This window comes from Bos taurus, chromosome 3, assembly GCF_002263795.3.
Source record: "Bos taurus isolate L1 Dominette 01449 registration number 42190680 breed Hereford chromosome 3, ARS-UCD2.0, whole genome shotgun sequence".
Taxonomy (NCBI): Eukaryota; Metazoa; Chordata; class Mammalia; order Artiodactyla; family Bovidae; genus Bos; species Bos taurus.
The window spans coordinates 39,733,208-39,757,211 of NC_037330.1; the positions used below are offsets into that span (position 1 = coordinate 39,733,208).

General features: G+C 35.2%; 1 protein-coding gene across 2 annotated transcripts; it reads right to left on the reverse strand.

Moving 5' to 3' along the window:
• Nucleotides 1–4,952: 4,952 nt before the first annotated feature.
• On the reverse strand, nt 4,953–23,008 carry LOC539383 (alpha-amylase 2B). Of its 2 annotated transcripts, none has more exons than XM_059885061.1 (10): nt 22,818–23,008; nt 22,316–22,462; nt 17,507–17,704; nt 16,896–17,126; nt 15,979–16,112; nt 15,041–15,163; nt 14,847–14,946; nt 12,511–12,629; nt 11,943–12,068; nt 4,953–5,740 (listed from the first exon to the last, which is right to left on the reverse strand). In XM_059885061.1, exons 1-10 carry the CDS (start codon nt 22,983–22,985, stop codon nt 5,716–5,718), a joined length of 1,371 nt encoding a protein of 456 aa, XP_059741044.1. In that variant the 5' UTR covers nt 22,986–23,008; the 3' UTR covers nt 4,953–5,715. The 2 variants fall into 2 exon arrangements, with proteins under 2 accessions (XP_059741044.1, XP_002686210.1); XM_002686164.5 differs by lacking the exon at nt 4,953–5,740 and adding an exon at nt 9,947–10,195.
• Between the last annotated feature and the right edge of the window lie 996 nt (nt 23,009–24,004).

Sequence of the window (24,004 nt, forward strand, 5' to 3'; positions counted from 1 at the left end):
TATGCAACATTATCAGAAGCTGTAATATAGATAAAAGTCAACCATAAAAAAGAACTGAGAGAGATAAGACCTCTCTCTTTCCCCTAAAATTAGGAAATATTGAAAAAATAACTCATAATGAGATAAAGGCAAAACTTGATCAAACAGTTAAAGGAAAGGAGTGAATCTGAGTACTATAATGCTTCTGTCTCTCAGCTGGTTTTTGGTCAAGTTCCCACAGTTTGATTGCTAAAGCCTGGGTAAGAAAAATATGCATATAAACTGAAATTCTTCGAGATATATTTTAATTTAGAGGCAACACTGATTTGAGACTTAAGACAACATAGTGTTGCAGGAAAGAGATTCTTCCCAAATAAAACAAGACTTTGGCACATCAAGAACTTAAAAATGGCTTTGACCTGGAAGTGTAGCTTAAACAACATGGTCTTTTCACAAGGAGAATTACTAGCAGCAGAGAAAGGACTGGTGGCCTATATTAGTCAGAAGTTAATTTCACATGGTAGCTTAAAAGGCCTCTAGGAAACCATAATGTAAAGGAGGAAAGTGGCAAGTTCCCATATAGTTCAGAAGAATGCAATCGTGTTTGAGATATGGCATCACATCTTCCAGATAGAAAATCTATAAGAATTCGAGGGCAAGCTGTCAGTGTCACAGTAAATAAGTGTAGTCAGAGTTTCAGACATACCATGAAACACATAAGTCTTGGGACACATCTCCACTGAGCCCGGGGAGTTAACTGAGGAAACAAAGATACAGGTTAAAGAACCCATTATATTCACCGAATCTGCACTTTCAAGAAAAATAACAAATGATTTGATTGTGAGTTCATGATATGGTGATATATTAAAATTTCATGGAAGTTGATGACCCTTGAAATGAGGGGTCATGTGTGTGCCAGCAAAGTGATATGGCAAGTCCAGAAAGAATTTGGGAGAGACTGCAAGAGCCAAAAGAAGCATAGGTATTAGTATGAATGCTTGGATTTTGAATGACAAAAACGATCAAGAAAAATTTGTTACCTTGATGACTGGGAAGTAAGGGATACAGATAGCTTTGGACTGGAATTAAAAGCTCAGAAAACCTCAAGACGTTTCCTGTCTCTATCTCTTGGCTCTGCATTCCAATGTCTTGGCTTAATTCTCAGACAGGTTTACCCCACCCAGTGGCAAAGCTTTTGAACGCAGTGTGTTCAAAACTTACTTTCCACCCAATTGGCAAACTCAGAGAAAAAATTAAGCATCTCTTTCCCAACAGGTTAAGCCAAAGACTCAAGACTGAACCCTCGATTGGTCTGATTTGGTTGTAAACCCAGCCCTGAACCAAACATTACGACAAGGGAATGGAATGCCCTGATTGTTTCAGCACAGATCACATGCTACCTCTGCAGGTGAGAAATAAGGCTAATTGTGCCTTACAGCATGGATGAAACATGATCTCTCTGCGTGTCATTAACAGAAAAGCTATGTACTGTTATCAATAAAGGAAGAGATGCTTTACAGGGATAAACAATAAATATTCATCACATGCACATGTTGAAATCTCCTAATCATGTGGATAATATCTTAGAAGATATTTTCATTAAAAGTTATTGCTAATTGTAATAATTAATTATGAAGGAAACCATATAATCTGAGAATTATGGTAGTGGAAAGTGTGCATGTACATGTATGTTGTCCTATACATTGCTAATTTAGTATACCATATTTGTCCTGAAATATCCAGGATGAAATCTGAGTTTGGTGTTTGCTTGTACTTGCCTTTAATATTTTTTATTTGGGTTAATATTTTAAATTCTGTAGTTTTTCAATGTTTAGAAATATACACCCATGTCTTTTGTCATATGACTTTGCAATGCCTTCTAATAAAGCACATAAAGTATAGTTTCTCACTCAGTTGGTAATACTTCTTACTCAAAGCCACTAACAGAACTCTTGGGCTTATACATACATTTTCCTTTAACCAATGGAATATTTTCAGACTGAAGCAAGCAAAGACTTTACGTGTTCTTTCATGATTAGACTTGGTCCCTGTATTTCTGCTTTGCACCATGAAAATAACATACGTTGAGTAACCACTGATTGAAGAAAATGGATCAGACATCACTTCAACTCACAGCCTGAAGTCAAGCCCTACAAGTAAACTGTAGCATAATTCACAGCTGTCAAGTAACCTGCAAGAAAAATCAGCATTTGTTGTTCTAAATTCCTGAGACTTTGAGGTCCATGATTATGCAGCATTTTCGCAGCTAAAAGAATAAATATGCAATGTTTATACTGCTTGTGAGTTACATTTCACTAATTTTCAGCATAATATATCATAAAATCATACTGTTAAAGTAAGAAAGTAGTAAGAAATTTTGACATATTACAGATTATTTCATAGTATTCTTTAAAACAATTTAACTTTTATTAAACATCCCAAAACATTTCTCAAATGAGGCATTGAAATTAAACATAAAAATACAGCATTTTAAGATTTCTTCCTATACTTAAATTTAAAAGCAACATATTATGCTCCTATGGATCTTTTCAAGATATGCTGGACAAGGAGGGAGAATGTGAGGACAGGCAATCCAGCCCCCCAAAATCCCACTGTAACTCCAAGAGAGAAGCCTCATTATGATATTTTTACACATTGATATTCCACATAAGATTGCAATTTTAAGAGTGGCAGGGAAAGGAGATAAGTTAAAAAAACAAATTTGTAACTTTTGACCACATAGTCATCTTCCCAAGAAAATTACAAATTTCCTCTTTACACCTAAGAGTAATTTGCTGCCAAGTCACTTTAGTCGTGTCCGACTCTGTGCGACCCCATGGACTGCAGCCTACCAGGCTTCTCCATCCATGGGATTCTCCAGGCAAGAACACTGGAGTGGGTTGCCATTTCCTTCTCCAAAGAGTAATTTATGTATACATAAATTAAACCTACATATAAATAGCTAAAAAATAAATATTATGCTAAATTACACATTATAAAGGAAATATCCTTTTTCTCTTCAGCCCAAGTAATCACATTATAAAAAGTATCTTTCCTATCACCCTTTAACCATGCCATTACCAGAATATGTTCCATGTTAGATAGATAGATAAAAGTCACTCCGTTGTGTCTATCTCTTTGCAACCCCATGGACTATACAGTCCATGGAATTCTCTAGGCCAGAATACTGGAGTGGGTAGCCTTTGGATCTTCCCAACCCAGGGATCAAACACAGGTCTCCCACATTGCAGGCAGATTCTTTACCAGCTGAGCCACAATGGAAGCCCATTACCAGAATATGTCCCATGTTAGATAGATAGAATATGTCCCATGTTAAATGTTGTCAACTTAAAAGATCCAAGTTTCATGTAAAGGGTACTCTTAAAAGAGGAGATGAGATATTCTATAATTTTACACTTATAAGAGTTTACACCTGTGGAATATTACTGCTAAATAGAAAATAAACATAGTCCCATGCAACTTTTCAGCAGATGTGTAAGTAGAAATTATTAGTACAGATTCTGTCACTCAGAAAATTCTTTAGTCTTAAGTGGAAAATCATAGAATAGGCAGTAACTGATATTCAGTGATTGGAAGACTGCTCAGAGTCTACTTACATGTCTTTCCCAATATGATATTATTACCAGTACAGTCACACCTCTGAGTTAACACATTATTTCCAGGAAATTTTAAAACAACTATTAAAATAATTCAATTAATATAAATGATAGTAAGCCATTAACATCTATAAATTTTTGAGGCAATAAAAGGGATAAATTTGAACCTCTTTGAAGACTCATTTCATCTTGTCTTTTGGTAGGTCACTGAGATTGACTCCACGGGTCTAAGTGAGCTCAGTGGAAGAACAGGTAATACCAGAGGCTGAATTCATAAGCCATCTTTTCTAAGAAAGCCAGATATTTGTTGTTCCCTCCTCATATTTGTGTCATTTGTGGGAATGGCAGTCTCTGTCTACTGAAGCACTTTCAGTGGGCACCCAGTCCACATGTGCTAGCTAAAGCACCATTCTCTGTGGAATAATGAAAGCTCTGAGGCATTATATCTGTTTGTAACATTTCCCAGTAAACCCTCTTTTACACTTACTATAATGAAGTTGTGGGTTTCCCAGGTGGCACTAATAGTAAAGAAACTGCCTGCCAGTGCAGGAGACATGAGACATGGGTTCGATCCCTGGGTTGGGAAGGTCCTCTGGAGGAGGGTACGGCAACCCACTTTACTATTCTTGCCTAGAGAATCCCATAGACAGAGGAGCCTGGTAGACTACAGTCCACAGGGTTGTAAAGAGTCAGACATGACTGAAATGACTTAGCACACATGAAGGAAAAATGAAATTATATCTCCTTTGAATGACAGATATGTTACTTTTTGAGATCAGTTAACAAAAAGGAAAAAAAGAGTTTTAATGGAAGAACTTGGGAGAGTAAAATTGTAAAATCATGGGATGCTATTCTTGTAATATCACCCTGACCAAATATTGCATATGGGTTAGGAAGGTTCTGACGGAGAAGGCAATGGCACCCCACTCCAGTACTCTTGCCTGGAAAATCCCATGGATGGAGGAGCCTGGTAGGCTGCAGTCCATGGGGTCATGAAGAGTTGGACACGACTGAGCAACTTCACTTTGACTTTTCACTTTCATGCACTGGAGAAGGAAATGGCAACCCACTCCAGTATTCTTGCCTGGAGAATCCCAGGGATGGGGGAGCCTGGTGGGCTGCCATCTATGGGGTCGCACAGAGTCATACACAACTGAAGCAGCTTAGCAGCAGCAGCAGCAGCAGCAGCAGCAGCACCAGGAAATTTCCAAAAGGGAGAGAAAAGCAAAGACAATCATGGGCCATGGATAGGAATTCCAGGGGTTCCAAAGCATATGAACTATTAGAGCTCTTAACATTTATTAAAATGTCACTAGCAAGGAATAGTCAAAATATATAGAAAGAAATGGTAATTGAGGGTCTTTATTTTTTCATGTTCTTTTTCTTCTTTAAAATTATTGATTTTAACACAACATACTTATTACCCTCTTTAAACACCAAGGACCACGAAAGAAATATTTTTCCTTACTCATTTTTTTTTTCTTTTTTTAAGGAATAACTACATTTACAGAATTTTCCACAGTTTTTTGTGATTCACACAGTCAAGGGCTTTGGCATAGTCAATAAAGCAGAAATAGACATTTTTCTGGAACTCTCTTGCTTTTTCCATGATCCAGCGGATATTGGCAATTTGATCTCTGGTTCCTCTGCCTTTTCTAAAACCATCTTGAACATCTGGAAGTTCACGGTTCACATATTGCTGAAGCCTGGCTTGGAGAATTTTGAGCATTACTTTACTAGCGTGTGAGATGAGTGCAATTGTGTGGTAGTTTGAGCATTCTTTGGCATTGCCTTTCTTTGGGATTGGAATGAAAACTGACCTTTTCCAGTCCTGTGGCCACTGCTGAGTTTTCCACATTTGCTGGCATATTGAGTGCAGCACTTTCACAGCATCATCTTTCAGGATTTGAAATAGCTCCACTGGAATTCCATCACCTCCACTAGCTTTGTTCATAGTGATGCTTTCTAAGGACCACTTCACATTCCAGGATGTCTGGCTCTAGGTCAGTGATCACACCATCGTGATTATCTTGGTTGTGAAGATCTTTTTTTGTATAGTTCTTCTGTGTATTCCTGCCACCTCTTCTTAATATCTTCTGCTTAGGCCAGGAAGCAACAATTAGAACTGGACATGGAACAACAGACTGGTTCCAAAGGAAAAGGAGTATGTCAAGGCTGTATATTGTCACCCTGCTTATTTAACTTATATGTAGAGTACATCATGAGAAACGCTGGGCTAGAAAAAGCACAAGCTAGAATCAAGATTGCTGGAAGAAATATCAATAACCTCAGATATGCAGATGACACCATCCTTATGGCAGAAAGTTAAGAAGAACTAAAAAGCCTCTTGATGAAAGTGAAAATGGAGACTGAAAAAGTTGGCTTAAAGCTCAACATACAGAAAACGAAGATCATGGCATCTGGTCCCATCACTTCATGGGAAATAGATGGGGAAACAGTGGACACAGCATCAGACTTTATTTTTTTGGGCTCCAAAATCACTGCAGATGGTGACTGCAGCCATGAAATTAAAAGACGCTTACTCCTTGGAAGGAAAGTTAGGACCAACCTAAATAGCATATTCAAAAGCAGAGACATTACTTTTCCAACAAAGGTCTGTCTAGTCAAGGCTATGGTTTTTCCAGTGGTCATGTATGGATGTGAGAGTTGGACTGTGAAGAAAGCTGAGCGCCGAATAATTGATGCTTTTGAACTGTGGTGTTGGAGAAGACTCTTGAGAGTCCCTTGGACTTCAAGGAGATCCAACCAGTCCATTCTGAAGGAGATCAGCCCTGGGATTTCTTTGGAAGGAATGATGCTAAAGCTGAAACTCCAGTACTTTGGCCACCTCATGCGAAGAGCTGACTCATTGGAAAAGACTCTGCTTGGAGAGGGATTGAGGGCAGGAGGAGAAGGGGACGACAGAGGATGAGATGGCTGGATGGCATCACTGACTCGATGGACGTGAGTCTGAGTGAACTCCGCGAGTTGGTTTTGGACAGGGAGGTCTGGTGTGCTGCAATTCATGGGGTCGCAAAGAGTCGGACACGACTGAGCGACTGAACTGAACTGAGCTGAACATTTACAGAATGCTTTGACTTCTCTGCCACTTCACTCACTAAAGGAGTGGATAGTGTTTTTGATTAATTTGGAAGGAAATATTGGACACATGTAGCCTAGCTGCTTCTCTTTCTCTTGGCAGTGATTTATATGTTGATAAAGATACTCTGCATTTTTCTTCTGGAGAAGCTCTGCCTGTCCAAGGGAAGCCCTGCTCCAGTTCAGGCTGTTGAGTATAAATGTCTATCTAATTCTTTGGTTCACTATTAAGACTACCAATTGCCCTCTCATAAAAACTATCTGAGGTCCAGGGAACTCTTCAGGCAGGAATACTAGAGTGGGTATAGCCACCTTTTCCTTCTCCAGGGTATCTTCCCGACCCCAGTATCAAACCCCAGTCTCACACATTGCAGGTAGATTCTTTATTGCCTAGTCATCAGGGAAGCCCTCTCTTACATTACAGCTTTTAAATAAAATAATATTTTGATTTCTATCTTCCTTACACTTCTGTTTGCTTTTTCAGTAAATTTCACCCTAGGACCTGAGAAAATGTACTATTTATTGGACACCTTTAAGCCTGCACACTAAAAAGATTCCCATATAGTAACTCTAAAGTTAAACCTCTATAAAATAAAGTTATATTTTACAGAAAATAGTCTCTATATCAGAAAAAAATCTAGTTAGATATTAGTCCTTTTTATTTTTCTTCTACTTTTTGGCTGTTTTTTTGACCAAAAAAAAAAAAAAAAAAGATACAAATTTTTTCATTGATTTGGTAATTTTAGAATAAAAGGCAGAAAATACTTTATACCAAATAAGGCTCTTCCTCCTCAAATGAAAAATTTTAAAGTTTATTCTCACTGAAGCAGAATTTTGCTGGATGTAAGTCTTTATTTTAATTTTTTAAATGTGTTCATGCTCATTATGATACAGGAAAACATTTTATAGCTGAAGTTTCTTCTACAAAGCCAGCAATATTATTATAACCATTAACTTCTGGGAGATTGAGGGTTAGGGTTAGGGTTTAAAGTGTTTAAAAATTTATAGTATGGTTGAGGTGTTATTGGAATGACAGTTATCAAGGGATAGTTCTATTATTTCCATCCCCACTGATATAAAAATAGTAAGCAGAATGTTGGCTGTCATTTAAAATCAGTTATTTCAGCACATGACAATAGAAGCCTGGAATGAGGACTGATAAATATATGTTTATGCAAACTGAAATGATTCACAGATTTGTAGACTTATGTGCTAGTGAACTACAGTAGAATTCAGTTTATTTAAACTACACAGATGGGGTCAGGTAGGAGGAGAGAAGTAAACCATAAATGCAAACTAAAACTAAATGAATGAATTCTGTATTACTATCAGTATAAGAAGTGATAGTTTCTAGAATTTCCCTCATGGTAACATATGATTATTTTTCATAGTGATAGACTATATAGTTAGAAATGCCATTGCTGGTATCAATATATCAAATCTAATAGGGAAGCTTTGACAGGAAATGTATTTGTATGTAGTTAGTCTCTTTCTACTCATTCAAACTATTTCCTACTGGTATCCCATGGATCTCCCTCTTTAGCTTCACTATTTTGAAAATAAAAATTAATAGATGATGCTAAGTTTTATGTGAGGAGATAGGGCAAGTAGTTTAGAGAAAGGGGAGGAGTGGAAATCAAAGAAATACTTCAGCTTTCTAAGTGAGTGGTGAAACACAGCAGTACCAAAAGCCTTGCTGAAGACAAAAATTGAAGGTCACATTTTGGATATGTCAGGTATGAGATGTCTGTGAAATACGGAAGTAGAGATGTGAAGCATCTGTTGTAACACAAAGTTGAGTCCCAAGAAAAGATCTGGTTTGCAGATATACACCTCCATGCTAAAGTGTGTGTTTTAAACCCAAGGAAACAATTGCAGTCACTTAGAGAGAGGATACAGAAAGAAGAAAATTCAATCCAAATGAGATTTTAGGTCAAACAGAAGCCAAGTCAATAAAATAAAATCTGAAAAAGAGTAATTAGTGAGAGAAGGAAAACAAAGAATAGAATCACAGAGACCAAAGGAAGAGAGGATGTGAGACTGTCTCTCCATATTGAGTAGCATTGTGAAATAGAAAAAGATGAGGACAGTGAACTACTTTGTATGAATAACATAAATATTTTTTATTATGTTGACGAGCAGATTAAATGAAGTGACGATGGAAACTGAAGAGTAAGGAGATGAAAAATGACTAGTGTTGAGGATGTTGAGATTGTGTGATGAAAATTCCAAAGTTCGACCAGAAAGAGAAAAATTGAGGTTATGAATTTTTTTTAGTTGAAAGATTCTAATATGATATATGTAATCTGAGTGGACTATTATGTCAATAAAAGAAAGACTGTTAAATCAGAAGAGAAAGATAATCTAAGCAGTAAAGTCCTCAAAAAGGTAAAAATGGAGGGAGCAGACTTTGGTAAAAAGCACTTTGTTCATTATGACAGGAGGAAAGAAGAGAAAGATAGGGCCAAGTATAGGTAGATTTGTGAGTAAAAAGAGGAGAGAATTTCCAAGTTATGGCTTCTATTTTCTTATTCAACTATGAAAATAAAACACCTGAGAGTTATAAGATGACCTAGCCAAGAGCCTTAATAAATCCCACATTGAGAGTCAAGTGAAGAAGAATAAACAGCTAAAGGATCAGGGGAAAAAAAAAATAAAACTGAGTATAGGGAGTCAAGAGAGCCCTATGAAAACATCCATCCATATTAGGGATTAAGAGATGGGAACAAAAGTCATACAGCATCATCATGCTAAAGCTATTGGAAAGAGAAAGAAAGAAATGAATACAGAGAAAGTAGAAGATTCCTGTGAGCTCAAGATAATTAAGAATTATATACTACATAATTTAATTTTCTTTTATTTTTTAATTTATTAACTATGAAAGGGCCTTTTATATTGTAAAAAATATGCAAATATTATGACTTTGTATGCAAACTATCATTAAATTAGCTACCCTTAACTAATTGTTAGAAATACCCTATGTAAGAAATATAAACCTGGATTAAAGATATGTAGCTGGGCAAGTGGTATTAACTGTAACAAACAAATTTTTCATCATGCTTTTCTGAGTTCTTAAAAATTCCTTTGACAAATAGCTTAAAGAGAATCTTCTAAAATGTAACAAAATGTTGATTGTAATTACAATTATTAAGTATATGTGTTTTTATGCTTTTTTGAGTTTTACAGTTTGAATACTTTTTATAGCTTTTACCAAAAATTAATGAATTATGAGAAGTTATATATTACATACATAGAAGAAACAAAACACATTTTATTTCTCTGGGTGTATGTATTTAATTCAGTTCAAATTTTATAATTTAGAATCAGCATGAATTGCAATAAATGGATCTTCAGCAGAGTTACTAATAGAAAAATGAGCTTTGCCATCACTGGAAACACTGATTTGAATCCCTGTACAACTGTTACCACTTTTATCTCCAGAAATAACATCACAATATGTACCAGCAGGAAGACCAGTTTGCAAAGTTGCAGATAGTGTACTGTAAAAATAAAATTTAAGATTTAATATGAATTTAACACAATTAAAAGCAAGAATACAGACTCTCTAAAATAGTGTAACTGTGTGCAATAGAACTTTAAGCAGTCAAGGTCTCAATGAAAATAAAATTCAAACATAAAGATTTCTGCAGTGGTTGGTTTTCTCAGGGTCAACAAAATTCTTATAGAAGATATAGAAATTTCCTAGTCAATAGTAAATATTATACAAAAAAATAAAGTTGAAGAGTATCAGTGAAGATTTGAATGACCTGCTTCACTTAGAGAAAATAATTTTAAATTACTTTAAATGTATCCTCATCTGAACTTAAGAAAATACTGATTATTTTCAAAAACTTAAATTTGGTTATTTCCTCAAAAATCTCCTTTTTTCAAGAGGTTAAAATAAATTTGGGCTGGAGATAAAAATAATCTTGCATTTCTATAAAGAAGTATATAATTTTAAAATATAATGCTGTCTCATAAATATGTTTCTTCCCTCTCCCTGATAGCTCAATTGATAAAGAATCTGCCCACAGTGCAGAAGATGTGGGAGACACAGGTTTGAGGCCTGGGTCAGGAAGATCGCCTGGACAAGAAAATGGCAATCCACTCTGGTATTCTTGCCTGTAAAATCTCATGGACAGAGAAGGTTGGCATGCTACCATCCATAGGGTTGCAGAGTCAGACAGGACCTAGCACGCATACACATATGACAAAAGACAGGGGAAAAAAGGACTAGTAATGGATTCTTGGGGAAGACAAGTATATACTTTTTTATTTGTTATTATTATTTTTTGCCAGTAAAATATCATTTGGGCAAAGAGTGAGCTAAACATGGGTGGAATCTAGTTTGGACTAACATTACAAGTGCTTGCAAAGATGCCTTCTGAGCTATAATTCCGTATGTGAGGGAAACAGTATAATGGAGGCAAAGAATATAAGTCTCACAAATGAAAAGCCAGTAACGAGATGTCTCAGAACTAAAAGTAATAAGTCCCCTGAGCTGAATCAATGACCATAATATACATATTCATTATAAATATATATATGCTTTAAAAAGTATTATTTGTCACAGAGAGATGGGAATGTGCAAAACAAGACTAAAGAACTACGTACTAAAGTAGGTGAAAAAAAGAGAGGAAAAAAGACATTTCAGATCTGAGGCAGTATTTTTCCATTATTGATTTAAAAAGTTTTATAAGACATTTTTCTATGGATTTCGTGACCTTTTATATTAACGACTTTGTATATTTTGGGGGCTTCTCTGGTGGCTCAGAAAGTAAAGAATCTGCCTGCAGTGCAGGAAACCTGGGTCCAACCCCTGGGTCAGGAAGATCTCCTAGAGGAGGAAATGGCTACCCACTCCAGTATTCTTGCCTGGAGAATTAAATGGACAGAGGAGCCTGGTGGGCTACAGTCCATGGGGTCACAAAGAGTTAGACATGACTGAGTGACTAACGTGTATATTTTATGTGAGGTGTATATGTAAGCAGTACACATGCATCACATCTGTCCATGATGTGAAGAGTGCACAAAAAATGACTCCACTTAGAAAAGAAAACCATTATAAACAGAGGAGATAAAAGAAAATCAGTCATCATCATTTTTCTTCTGACCCTTTTCTAATCGTTATGTTTTCTTAATCTGCCATCTAAAGAATTTTTCAGATGTGAAAAAAGTAAATGAGCAGGAAAAGAATAAACCAAGAACATATTAGCATAAAATATTATTTCTAATTGATCTACTTACCTGTCATCATTGTTAAAGACAATGAATCCTTTGTTTCCTCTTCCAAAAGCTACTTGGTTGCTGCCATTGTCCCACCAGTTTGTAAAAGGTTGACCATCAACTACATTACGGAACATAACCATGTTCCTAAAAACAAAAGGGCATGTGAAATGCTGTTGATACTTCAACAATTTAAAACGAAACAATGGACTTCCCTGGTGGCTCAGTAGTGGAGTATCTGCCTACCAAAGCAGGAGAAATGGGTCTGATCCCTGATCCAGGAAGATCCCACATGCCACGGAGCAACTAAGCCCATGTGCCACAAATGTTGGACCTGTGCTCTAGACCTTGGGAACTGCAACCACTGAGCCTGCAAATCCCCTAAAGCCCATGCTCCACAACAAGAGAAACCACCTCAGTGAGAAACTCCCACACCACCACAAAGAGGAGCCCGGCCCACTACAAGGAGAGAAAAGCCTGCACAGTAACAAAGACCCAGCTCAGTCAAAAACCAGTAAATAAATAAAGGCATTTTAAAAATGCTAAGAAAGTTTATTATCAGAGAATGTGTCCAAATAAGGTTTCCTACCTTATTTGACGCCATCGATGTTCACAGACCCAGTCATTGCCACAAGTAGTATCTGGATTAATAGTAACTTCTTTAATTACTCCATTTTTATTTGGTGGCCCCATCCAATCATTAACATCCTCAATTAGTTAAAAAAAAAAAAATAATAATCAATTTTAAAAGCTCACATTTTTAACATTACATGTGTCCTTATTTAGGACATCAAACCCAATCTGTCCTATTTGTGTTTTTGTAGTGGCTTCACTTAGAATTCAACTTGTTCAGGATTTTTACTAAGTATATCTTCTCCCTAACTTCTCATTCCCTAGTGCCATATTTCAAACAAGAGTATGATTTTTTTAGTCTCTCATTGTTTTCCAAGGAATTGTAATCACTTCTTAATATCACTATAGGCAGTGTGATGTTATTGAAATGGCAAGGACTTTAGTGTTATAAAATGCAGGACTAAAAGATAGTTTCCATTACTACTAGCTCAAAGACTTAGTTAATATACATAACTTCTATGCCTCATTTTCCTCTTCTGTAAAATGATGATATTATAAGTTACTATAAAAATTAAATAAGGTATGTAAAAATCTTTATACATGATAATTGCTAATAAATAACTGTTTCGTTCATCTTTTTTCAATAAAAGTTCTAATCAAAATATCAAAATACTCTTCACTAAATTGACCAAATTTTATTACTGTGCTTTTCTAATTGGTACTTTCAAGGTAATCATAGGAAAAAATAGATTATGTCTAGGAAGTTATCAATATCTGTCTTAAATCATATGGTATGATAAATGATGGACAAGCTAAGAGTTGTTAGCATGCAGAAGTCATGGAGAAGACTTTATGGGAAAGGGGGAAATGAACATATGCCATAACTCCTGCCATCAGAAATAAGACTAATTAGTGGAAATTATAAGAAATTGATTCAATATAAAGGGAAATATCCTAAATATTTAGGATATCTAAGGCTATCTAAGAACAGAATGAGTTGTTGTACAAAGTAGTAGTGGACTTCTCAATTTGTAAAGAACCTACTAGAAACTAGAGGAATATCTATCTGGTTCAGAGTGAAGAGAATTTTCTACTTCAGGTATGAAGTTGCTGTATGATGCTGCATTTGAAACTTCCCACTAACTTTCCAAATAACTTAAGTTCTTATTTCTCAATTTCTTTTAAAAATATTTACTCAGATTAATGTCTTTACCATACTGCTCAAATTTTTCTGATTTTTAACATTTTCAGAATAGTTAGCAAATTTCTCTTTAATGTATTTTCCTTCCTGCTATACTTTCCCTACTGAACTTCAGCTCAACTAGATAATGCCTTTGCATTCCACAAAACTTTCTTTAAAAAAGTATTTAACAAATACTTATATTGCTTATACCATGAGCAGGTACTGTTTTAAATTTCCTTGAAGTGTTAATTTGTAATCCTCATATCAACTGTATGAAGCAGGTACTTACGAGTACACATTTTATTCATTGTATCCTTATTTTTAAGTGGTATTTTTTAAAGTGGGTGGGCAAGAAGGTATATTTCTCATACTTTGAAATAGCTTACATACTCTTTATCAACAGAGATCATTCATTTTAATTTTTTATTTTTTTATATCTAAAGTCTGCTTTTATTTATTTATTACATTAAAATGGACTTATTGGTCCACATAACTGAAAAGTATAGGGAATAGAGTTACATTTTGGATAAATTGATGCCATTAGGTTACTTATTTTCTTCCCATTCATCATCTCTTCTTTCTTCTGGTTGGCTTTATTTATATATTTTTTTGTGGTCTTTGTTTTATTTTTTTAATATAAATTTATTTATTTTAATTGGAGGTTAATTACTTTACAATATTGTACTGGTTTTGCCATACATCAACCTGAATCCACCACAGGTATACACGTGTTCCCCATCCTGAACCTCCCATCATCCTCCCTCCCTATACCATCCCTCTGGGTCATCCCAGTGCACCAGCCCCAAGTATCCTGTATCATGCATCAAACCTGGACTGGCGATTCATTTCATATATGATACTATACATGATTCAATGCCATTCTCCCAAATCATCCCACCCTTTCCCTCTCCCACAGAGTCCAAAAGACTGTTCTATACATCTCTGTCTCTTTTGCTGTCTTGCTTACAGGGTTATCGTTACCATCTTTCTAAATTCCATTTTAATTTTTTTAAATATCCACTGCATTGTTAAAAGAACCCTGTGTCAGGTTTTCACTTAATAAATATTTGATAAAATAAATAGTGAATGTTATAGCAATATGTGAAATTATAACAAAATTAACTTCTTTTTCTTGAGAAGAAGATATTTTGTACAACACCAAAACTTACTTTTCCATTCACAAAATGTCTTGTCCAACGGTAGCTTGACATTACTCGTGTAAATCCATAGGGATGAGCGAGCATAAATCCGACTCCCATTTTGTACAGTCTAAAAGGCACAAAATTATCTTATTATAAAAGAAAATAATATTTTTAACATCATTAAAATGGTAGGTTTAAAAATGGGGAACTTTGTTTCTTACCTAGCATCCCAGAATGTAAGAATAGATGCTCCCCCAGCTCCATGCCCTCGCTGATTGTCATGGTTATCAACAAAGACAAGTGCCCTGTTAGAAGGCATGAAACCCCAGCCTTCTCCCCAGTTCCTATTAAAAAAAGAAAATCTTAAGAATATATATATATGTATTCTTTTACAATAACTTTAGAATAATCAAAATGTGCATTTCTTTCAGTATTGCACTCTTCAATGAAATTCTCTCTCTAGTTAAATGATTATTCTGTAGGGTTTTAAAATTTTTTAATTTTTAAAATTCATTTATTTTAATTGTAGAATAAACTGAGCTTTTGAAAATTACAAACTATATATATATATATATATAATCTACAAATACATTCCATGCATGTATATATGTAGAAATTACTTGAATTACATTCATGTTATAGGAATTTTGCTATAAAATTTATATTAGAAGTTTTAGTGTATTATAATTTAGATAGACTTCAGAAGGGCCAACATACATACCATTTTATACAGAATTGCAAATTAGATTAAGTTTCAACAGTATATTGTTATAAACATTTTAATATTTGAAATTAACTAATATATGTAAAGTCTATAGAATGGCCACATTGTAGGAACTTCATAAATTATAGAATCACTTTAGTAAGAACCTGGCTTTCACAAATTATGTGCAAACATTAATTAAATCTAGTACAGTCATATAATGTATAAATTACAATCTCTAGATTGGTGTTGAGTCCCTAAAAAGCTTCCTTGTGATTGATATTCTAAATAATAAAGATGATCACTTGGAATGTGGGGATATACAGCACTTGTTATTAGTAAATGAATCCTTGAAATTTGTCTAAATAAGAAGGCATTATGAAGAAAACTCATGTTGAGGTATCATCACAAAAAAATCTGTGAAATAATTCAAAGGATAAAGCATATTTTATTTACTTTAAGTAAGCCATCTTCTCTCCACTCCACTTGCGAATAACTGTTCCTAGTTTTGCACCATATTTAAATTCTGTCACACGGCCATTTCCAAAGTACTCACTGCTTGTAATTGCCTCACCACCCAGATCAATTACCTTGTAGAAATGAAGAAGAAAATAACAATTTAAATAAGAATTTAACTAAGTTAAACTTATATAAAAAATATCTTTATACTATTTTATATTATATGAAATACCCCAAATGGTTTTCCTTATATCAAGATTCTCATTTTTCTTTGGTAGGCTATATCTATCCAACAATAGTAAAAGTAACATGACAAAGTAACTTGTCCTGTGAGAATGCTGACCTAATTTAGACTTGCACATAAATGATAAGACTAGTTCATACTTGTATAGCACTTAATATCCGGCTGGTAATATTTCTTGCTACTTGATAAATATTACCTCTTCAAATCTCCAAAGAAAACAAAGATATAACCATTATCATTATTCCTTTCGATAACTTCTGAAAAAATTGTTGCGCAGAGAGGTTAATGAATCAGCCTAACCAAACACACCTAATGGTGATCTAGCCAAAATTTAGAGTCAGATATCCTGTCTTAAGACAACTATATTATTATCTGTCTTCTATAACAGCCTCTGGGGAAATTATACATGACATGGAGATTTTTGCAGCCTAAATAAATTTTTGTCATTTGGATAACAAACCTCTTGATACAGAGTTAGATGTACTGTCTTCTGAATAAAAGGAGGTTAAGGAATATTCTTCTATGTAAATGATTCAGCCATTAAGCTAAAGAAACTGCATTTTAAATAAAATCTGTCACTTATTTTCTGATGAATTATCGATGAGGAATTATTTTCTAAAGAATAATAAATGGTCATATTTTATATGGATACACATGTATATTGACATACCTCCTGGTAAATGAAAGGTTTACTTCCTGAAGGAAACCACTTTGTGTTTAGATTATGCAGTTTATCCAAAACTGCCTTTATGTCTCCAGGCCACATGTGCTTAGAAGCATCAATTCGGAACCCTGCTACACCAATGTCAATGAGATGGTTTAGATAGTTAGCAATCGTGGAGCGCACATAATCTTTCTCCAGTGCAAGATCAAGAAGACTAACGAGACGACAATCCCGGACCTATGGAGAAAAAAATTTTGTGATTGATACATAAAACATCACCTTCACTTGAGAATCCATTCAATTATTCATTCATTTATTCATTAACAGATATTTCAATAGTGATTTCTTTGCACCAGTCTCTGGAGATATTGACATTCTAGTACTGACATACCTTTGAAATATTTTTCATTGTAAAAATGAAAAAAATGGAGAAAAAGTAGATGAGTTTTTTCATTTTGAAAAATTAAATTGGGGAAAATTATTTGAATGTTGATATGAGATTCTGAAGTCAGACTTGGAATGCTGTTTTCCTAAACATTCTAAACTAACATTTAAAATGGAGATCAGTGAGCTACATATGGATAATAAAAGGTGTAGATAGATATTTTGCTAATTACCTGATAAGCATCATTATAGCTCTCAATATCTCCACTTCCAGTTTTACATTTTCCATCATTAAAATCCCAACCAGAGTATGGGACTGCTGGAAAATCCTCACTTCCAGGGTTGAAATAACTTCCACAAGTACTGCCTGTTCCCGCACTCACACCACTTCCAGTCATATGATTAATTACAGCATCCACATAAATACGGACCTGAAAGGCAGAATTTCCATTTCAGTTTGACTTACAGAGAGATAGAAATTTATAGTATTATTAATTAGATTGTACAGCACATTGATAACATTCCAAAATACTTCTTTGTTATTTTATAACTTATCTTACAAGAAAACAGTCAAGTGTGAAAAGAAATCATTGTGAATTGAAGCCCTATAAGCATTCTAGGCACTTGGAAGATGCTTATACATATAATAAATTAAGAGAACCCCAAACTAATAGAACTGTGAAAAAATACAAAGAGACTTTTTTTTTTGGAGTATCTGGAATCAGTTGAGGCAAGAGAGATTATTAGTTTTTGAAGTTTCCATAGGTCATCCTAAGAAACAAGAAGCCAGACTCTACTATCTATTTAGGATCAGAAGAATAAAGGTAGGTATTGTCTCTCATCTCCTTCATGGATCACAGCCATGTTGTGGCAAAAAGGGTCTTGTGTAACTCAATGAAGCTATAAGTGATGTCATGAAGGGCCACCCAAGATGGATGGGTCATAGTGAGAAGTTCCAACAAAATGTGGCCCACTGGAGGAGGGAACGGAAAACCACTCCAGTGTTCTTGCTGCAAGAACTCCATGAACAACACAAAGAGGCAAAAAGATGTAGCACCGGAATATGAGGACCCCAGGTCAGAAGTGTCCAATATGCCACTGGGAAGAGTGGAGGGCAATTACTAATTGCTCCAAAAGAATGCAGCAGCTGTGCCAAAGTGGAATGATGCTCAGTTGTGGATGTGTCTGGTGGTGAAAGTAAGGTCCGATGCTGTAAAGCACAATATTGCATAGGAACCTGGAAAGTTAGATCAATGAATCAAGGTAAATTGGACGTGGTCAAGCAGGAGATAGCAAGAGTAAACATCAACATCTAAGGCATCAGTGAATTAAAATGGACGGGAATGTGCAAATTTAATTCAGATGACCATTACATCTACTACTGTGGGCAGGAATCCCTAGCGCTCATAGTCAAGGAAAGAGTCTGAAATGCATGACTTGGATGCAATCTGAAAAACAACAGAATAATCTCAGTTTGTTTCCAAGGCAAAAAATTCAACATCACAGTAATCTAGTCTATGGCTCAGCCACTGAAGCCGAAGGACCTAAACTTGACAGGTTCTACAAAGACCTACAAGACCTTCTAGAACTAACACCAAAAAATGATATCATTTTCATATGGGATTGAAATGCAAAGGTAGGAAGTCAAGAGATATCCTGAGTACCAGGCAAGATGGCTATAGATTCTTTGTAGCTGAAGATGGAAAAGCTCCATATAGCCAGCAAAAACAAGACCTGGAGCTGACTGTGGCTGACATGAGGTCCTTATTGCAAAATTCATGCTTAAATTAACAAAAGTAGGAAAAACTACTTGGCCATTCAGGTATGACCTAAATCAAATTCCTTATGATTATACAGTAGAGGTAATGAATAGATTCAAGGAATTAGATCTGATAGACAGAATGCCTGAAGAACTATGGACAGAGGTTTGTATCATTGTTTAGGAGGCAGTGACCAAAACCATCCCAAAGGGGAAAAACAAAAAAAAAAACAAAAAGATGCAAGAAGGCAGCGTAGCTGTCTGAGCATACTTTAGAAATAGTTGAGGAAAGAAAAGAAGCAAAAAGCAAGGGAGAAAGGGAAAGATATATCCAACTGAATGATGAGTTCCAGAGAACAGCAAGGAGATTAGAAGGCCTTCTAAAATGAACAATGCAAAAAAGGAGAGGAAAACAGTACTCTTCAAGAAAACTGGAGATACCAAGCAAACAGTTCATGCAAAGATGGGCTTGACAAAGGACAGAAATGGTAAGGATTTAACAGAGGCAGAAGAGATTAAGAAGAGGAGGCAAGAATACACAGAAAAACTACATATATAAAAAAAGGTCTTAATGACCCAGATAACCAGGATGGTGTGGTCACTCACCTAGAGCCAGACATCCCTGAGTGTGAAATCAAGTGGGCTTTCGGAAGTATTACTACAAAGAAAGCTAGTGGAGGTGTTGGAATTGCAGTTGATTTATTTAAAATCCTAAAAGATGATGCTATTAAAGTGCTGCACTCAATGTGTCAGCAAATTTTGAAAACTCAGCAGTGGACACAAGACTGGAAAAGGTCAAGTTTCATCCCAACCCTAAAGAAGAGCAGTGCCAAAGAATGTTAAGACTACAGTACAATTGCTCTCATTTTACATGCTAACAAGGTTATGTTCAAATCCTTCAAGCTAGGCTTCAGCAGTATGTGAACCAAGAACTTCCAGATGTAAAACCTGGATTTTAGAAAAGGCAGAGAAACCAGAGATAAAATTGCCAACTCTCATTAGATCACAGAGAAAGCAAGGAAATTTCAGAAAAACATCTGCTTCATTGACTATGCCAAAGCCTTTGACTGTGTGGATCATAACAAACTATGGAAAATGCTTAGAGAGATGGGACTAACAGACCACCTAACCTGTCTTCTGAGAAAACTAAGTGCGGGTCAAGAAGCAACAGTTGGAATCTTACATGGAACCAATGAATGGTTCAAAATGGGGAAAGGAGTAAGACAAGGCTGTATATGGTCACTCTGTTTATTCAACGTCTATGCAGATTATATCATGCGAAATACTGGGCTGGATGAGTCAAAAGCTGTATTCAAGGATCCCTAGAGAAATATCAATAACCTCAGATATGCAGATGATACCACTATAATGGCAGAAAGTGAAAAGGAACTAAAGAACCTGTTGATGAAAGTGAAAGAGGAGCGTGAAAAAGCTGGCTTAAATCTCAACATTCAAAAAACTAAGATCATGGTATCTGGTCTCATCACTTCATTTCAAATAGTAGGGGAAAAAGTAGAAGCAGTGACAGATTTTATTTTCTTGGGCTCCAAAATCACTGTGGATGGTGACTACAACAATGAAATTAAAAGATGCTTCTTTGATGAATGATTGGTTCTGAGGTCCCTGCAACACTCCAGAAATATTAGTGTGGCTGCTTTAAAAAAAAGAAAGAAAGAAACTGTGTATCTGGTCACTTATTCCTCTAAAATTATCTCATTGCCTGGGATTCAATCTTCTCTCAATATACTTGTTCTAGAACATTACATACACAGCAAATGTAAACAGATTGGAAGGAGGACCAGGAAAGACAGTTAATATTAAAGAAAAATGTATGTTTTGGCTTCACATTTAACTTTTTTTAAGTTTCATGAATGGATAAAACAAACAAATTTTGTATACAGGATCTGTAAAACTATCTTGTCTATTTAAGTTTCTTGCTCATACTCCATGCAAACTAGAACTCAGTGTGGTACATGGCCATATTCAAACACCTAAGAGTCATGCAACTGACGCTTTAGTTTGAAGCATCTAATCCTTTCTTTCAAAGTAGACACAACCATACTGCATTCTTACTGAGGATTTTGTCCATCAATATGTTGCCATGAATTATCTCTACCACCTTTCCTCTCAAGAATCAAAACCAGCTTGATTTGGGAATCTTCTCTTTTCCAAATGAAATAGAGATGCAATACTTAACTTTCCTTGGTGTTTGTAGATATCGCCTTGTGCATTCCATTGTAAAAGAGATGGTGACACCTGTCAGTAAGGCATCAATGACCAAAAAAAAATGCTTGGAAGGAAAGCTGTGACAAATCTAGACAGTGTATTAAAAAGCAAAGACATCACTTTGCTGACAAAAGTCAGTATAGTCAAAGTTATGTTTTTTTTTTCAGTAGTCATGTATGGATGTGAGAGTTGGACCATAAAGAAGGCTGAGTGCCAAAGCACTGATGCTTTCAATCTGTGGTGCTGGAGAAGATTCTTGACGGTCCCTTGGACTGCACGGAGATCAAAGCAGTCAATCCTAAAGGAAATCAACTCTGAATATTCACTGGAAGGACTGATGCTGAAGCTGAAGCTCCAATACTTTGGTCATGTGATACGAAGAGCCGACTCACTGGAAAAGACCACGATGTGGGGAAGATTGAAGGCAAAAGAAGAGGACAGAAGAGGATGAGATGGTTAGATAGCACCACTGACTCAGTGGACATGAACTTGAGCAAATTACAGGAGATAGTGAAGGACAAGGAAGCATGGTGTGCTGCAATTCTTGGGGTCACAAACAATCAGACAAAACTTAGTGACTGAACAACAACAGTTGCCTCTCATTATGCTCTTCATCAAAGAGAAAATAATTACAGACGATCATAGTACTTGCGGGAAGGAATATCCAAGAATTATGGGTGGCCATACAATTCACATACAAGAAACAGCAAATGTTGTAAGTGGAACTTCTAATTCCTAACTGGAAAAGTGTTCCCCCAAAATGTGTACAACCATAAAGGTTGAAAGTTGATGTTCTGCTTTATAAAATAAAACTTAAACTTACATTAGTTGAAGTCTGTGGCCTTAAACTTTTAATTACATCTTCTTTAGTGGATAAATGGTACATATAAAAATAGTTATAATTAAACATAAGGTAACAATTACATTTTAATTTATAGCTAAAGCATGAGGTAACTTTTATATGTATGAAAATTGTTCTTCTTAAAAGGAACAAGAGACAAGAGAGATAAATTATTTTTCTGTATCATGTGTTTAAAGGAAACTTTAAGTCACTTACACCAACGTTGTTACATCTAGTCACCATGTCTTTGAATTCATTTTCATTTCCTGATCTTGTACATAACTTGTAACTAACTGGTTGGTATCTTTCCCACCAAGGTCGTGAAGGGTCAGTAATCACAGCATTTTCACTGGGTGGGGAGACCTACAAATAAAACAATGTTAATAAGTATCAATTTATGACTCACTTTATACCACTGAATAGTCTATAAACTAATCAATAGTCTAAAATTATTTCTGAATCTTTGGTAACTGCATTTCTTTAAAATTGTTTGAAAATATTAACATTGCATTGGAAATATCCTGCTGAAAAAAATTATCTTGGAAATAAAACGTAAAGTCACCGACAATTTCAAATTTTTTTCTTCCTCAGAAAACTGTTTTACTTAGAGTACTTTAATTGTGAAGTAAAATGTTGTCCCAGCTTTCAGACACAGGGGATACTACCACTTATTCTCAGCACAGCAATTTCTGCAACTTATACAATGAACAATACTCACCTGAACCCCTCCAAATCCTTTGGGGGCTAAGTATCGCTCACATTCAAGAGCAATATCTACCCAGCGCCACTCAAACAGATGGACAATGGAGGTCCGTCCAGATTTGACGTGTGGGTCATACTGAGCCCAGCAGAACCCAATTGCTGAAAGCAACAGAAAAAACTTCATTTTGCTTTGAAGTTGTAAGTGTTCTTTCCAGCAACTATTTATATTCCTATAAGAAGTATATATTACAAAATAAATGTTAAATGAGCAAACACTTGAGCACAAACTGTTTATTCATAATCTGAAAAGAAATATTGATAATAATTTAAACAGATGAAGAACATCCATAAAATCTCCCAAGAATACCATCTAAATGAGCTTTAATAACAATGCTTTCCTTATCGTGGGAATATTAACCTTTTAAACATCTGGTATTAAATATTTATAAAGTGTGTAATCATGTATTATTTAAGTAGGATTAGATCTTATATCTAAAGTCCTTCACTAACAGAAGGAAAATAACAATTAGAGTCACCTGAACTCACAGTCAAAATATTTCCCTAACTATCTATTGCAAACATTTGCAGGGTTTCAATTTCAAAATGAACAAAATATTCAGTTCAGTTTTGGTTTTACCCCCAACCAAAATTTTTGATTATTGAAGTTTCTGCATTAAGAAATTAAGTTTCAATATGATATTTTATTGTGAGGTTAATAATAGATATTAATTATACATACAGTCATAGAATATCAGATATATCAAGAGATTAAATAAAGAGAAGTTAATTCTATGGCTTCTTTTCCATTAGGACATCATCACAGGACTCAAGTTTGACCAAGTATAAGATCTTTAGGCTTATTCACTCCAGGAGTGCACACAGAGCATCTGAGCAAACCCCTTAGTGAATGTATTGTATCAAAACATCTATTCTGATGTTCTGGATTTTTTTCAAAACTATAGGTTTCACCATCAAAAGCAGTGTCACTGTCAAAAACTTTGGATTCAGATAAGGTAAGTAATTAAATGCTAATGATCACAGTACTGAGGTAAAGCATATTTCACAATATAAGCATTGATGCATTTTACCTTCTGTTTCTAATCTTAAAAATACATTAAGGTAACCAAGTGAGGCAACAAGTCAATTCTCAGTAGACTTATTTATATGTCGATTGAGCAGGGGGTTTTGAACAGCATTAGGGGT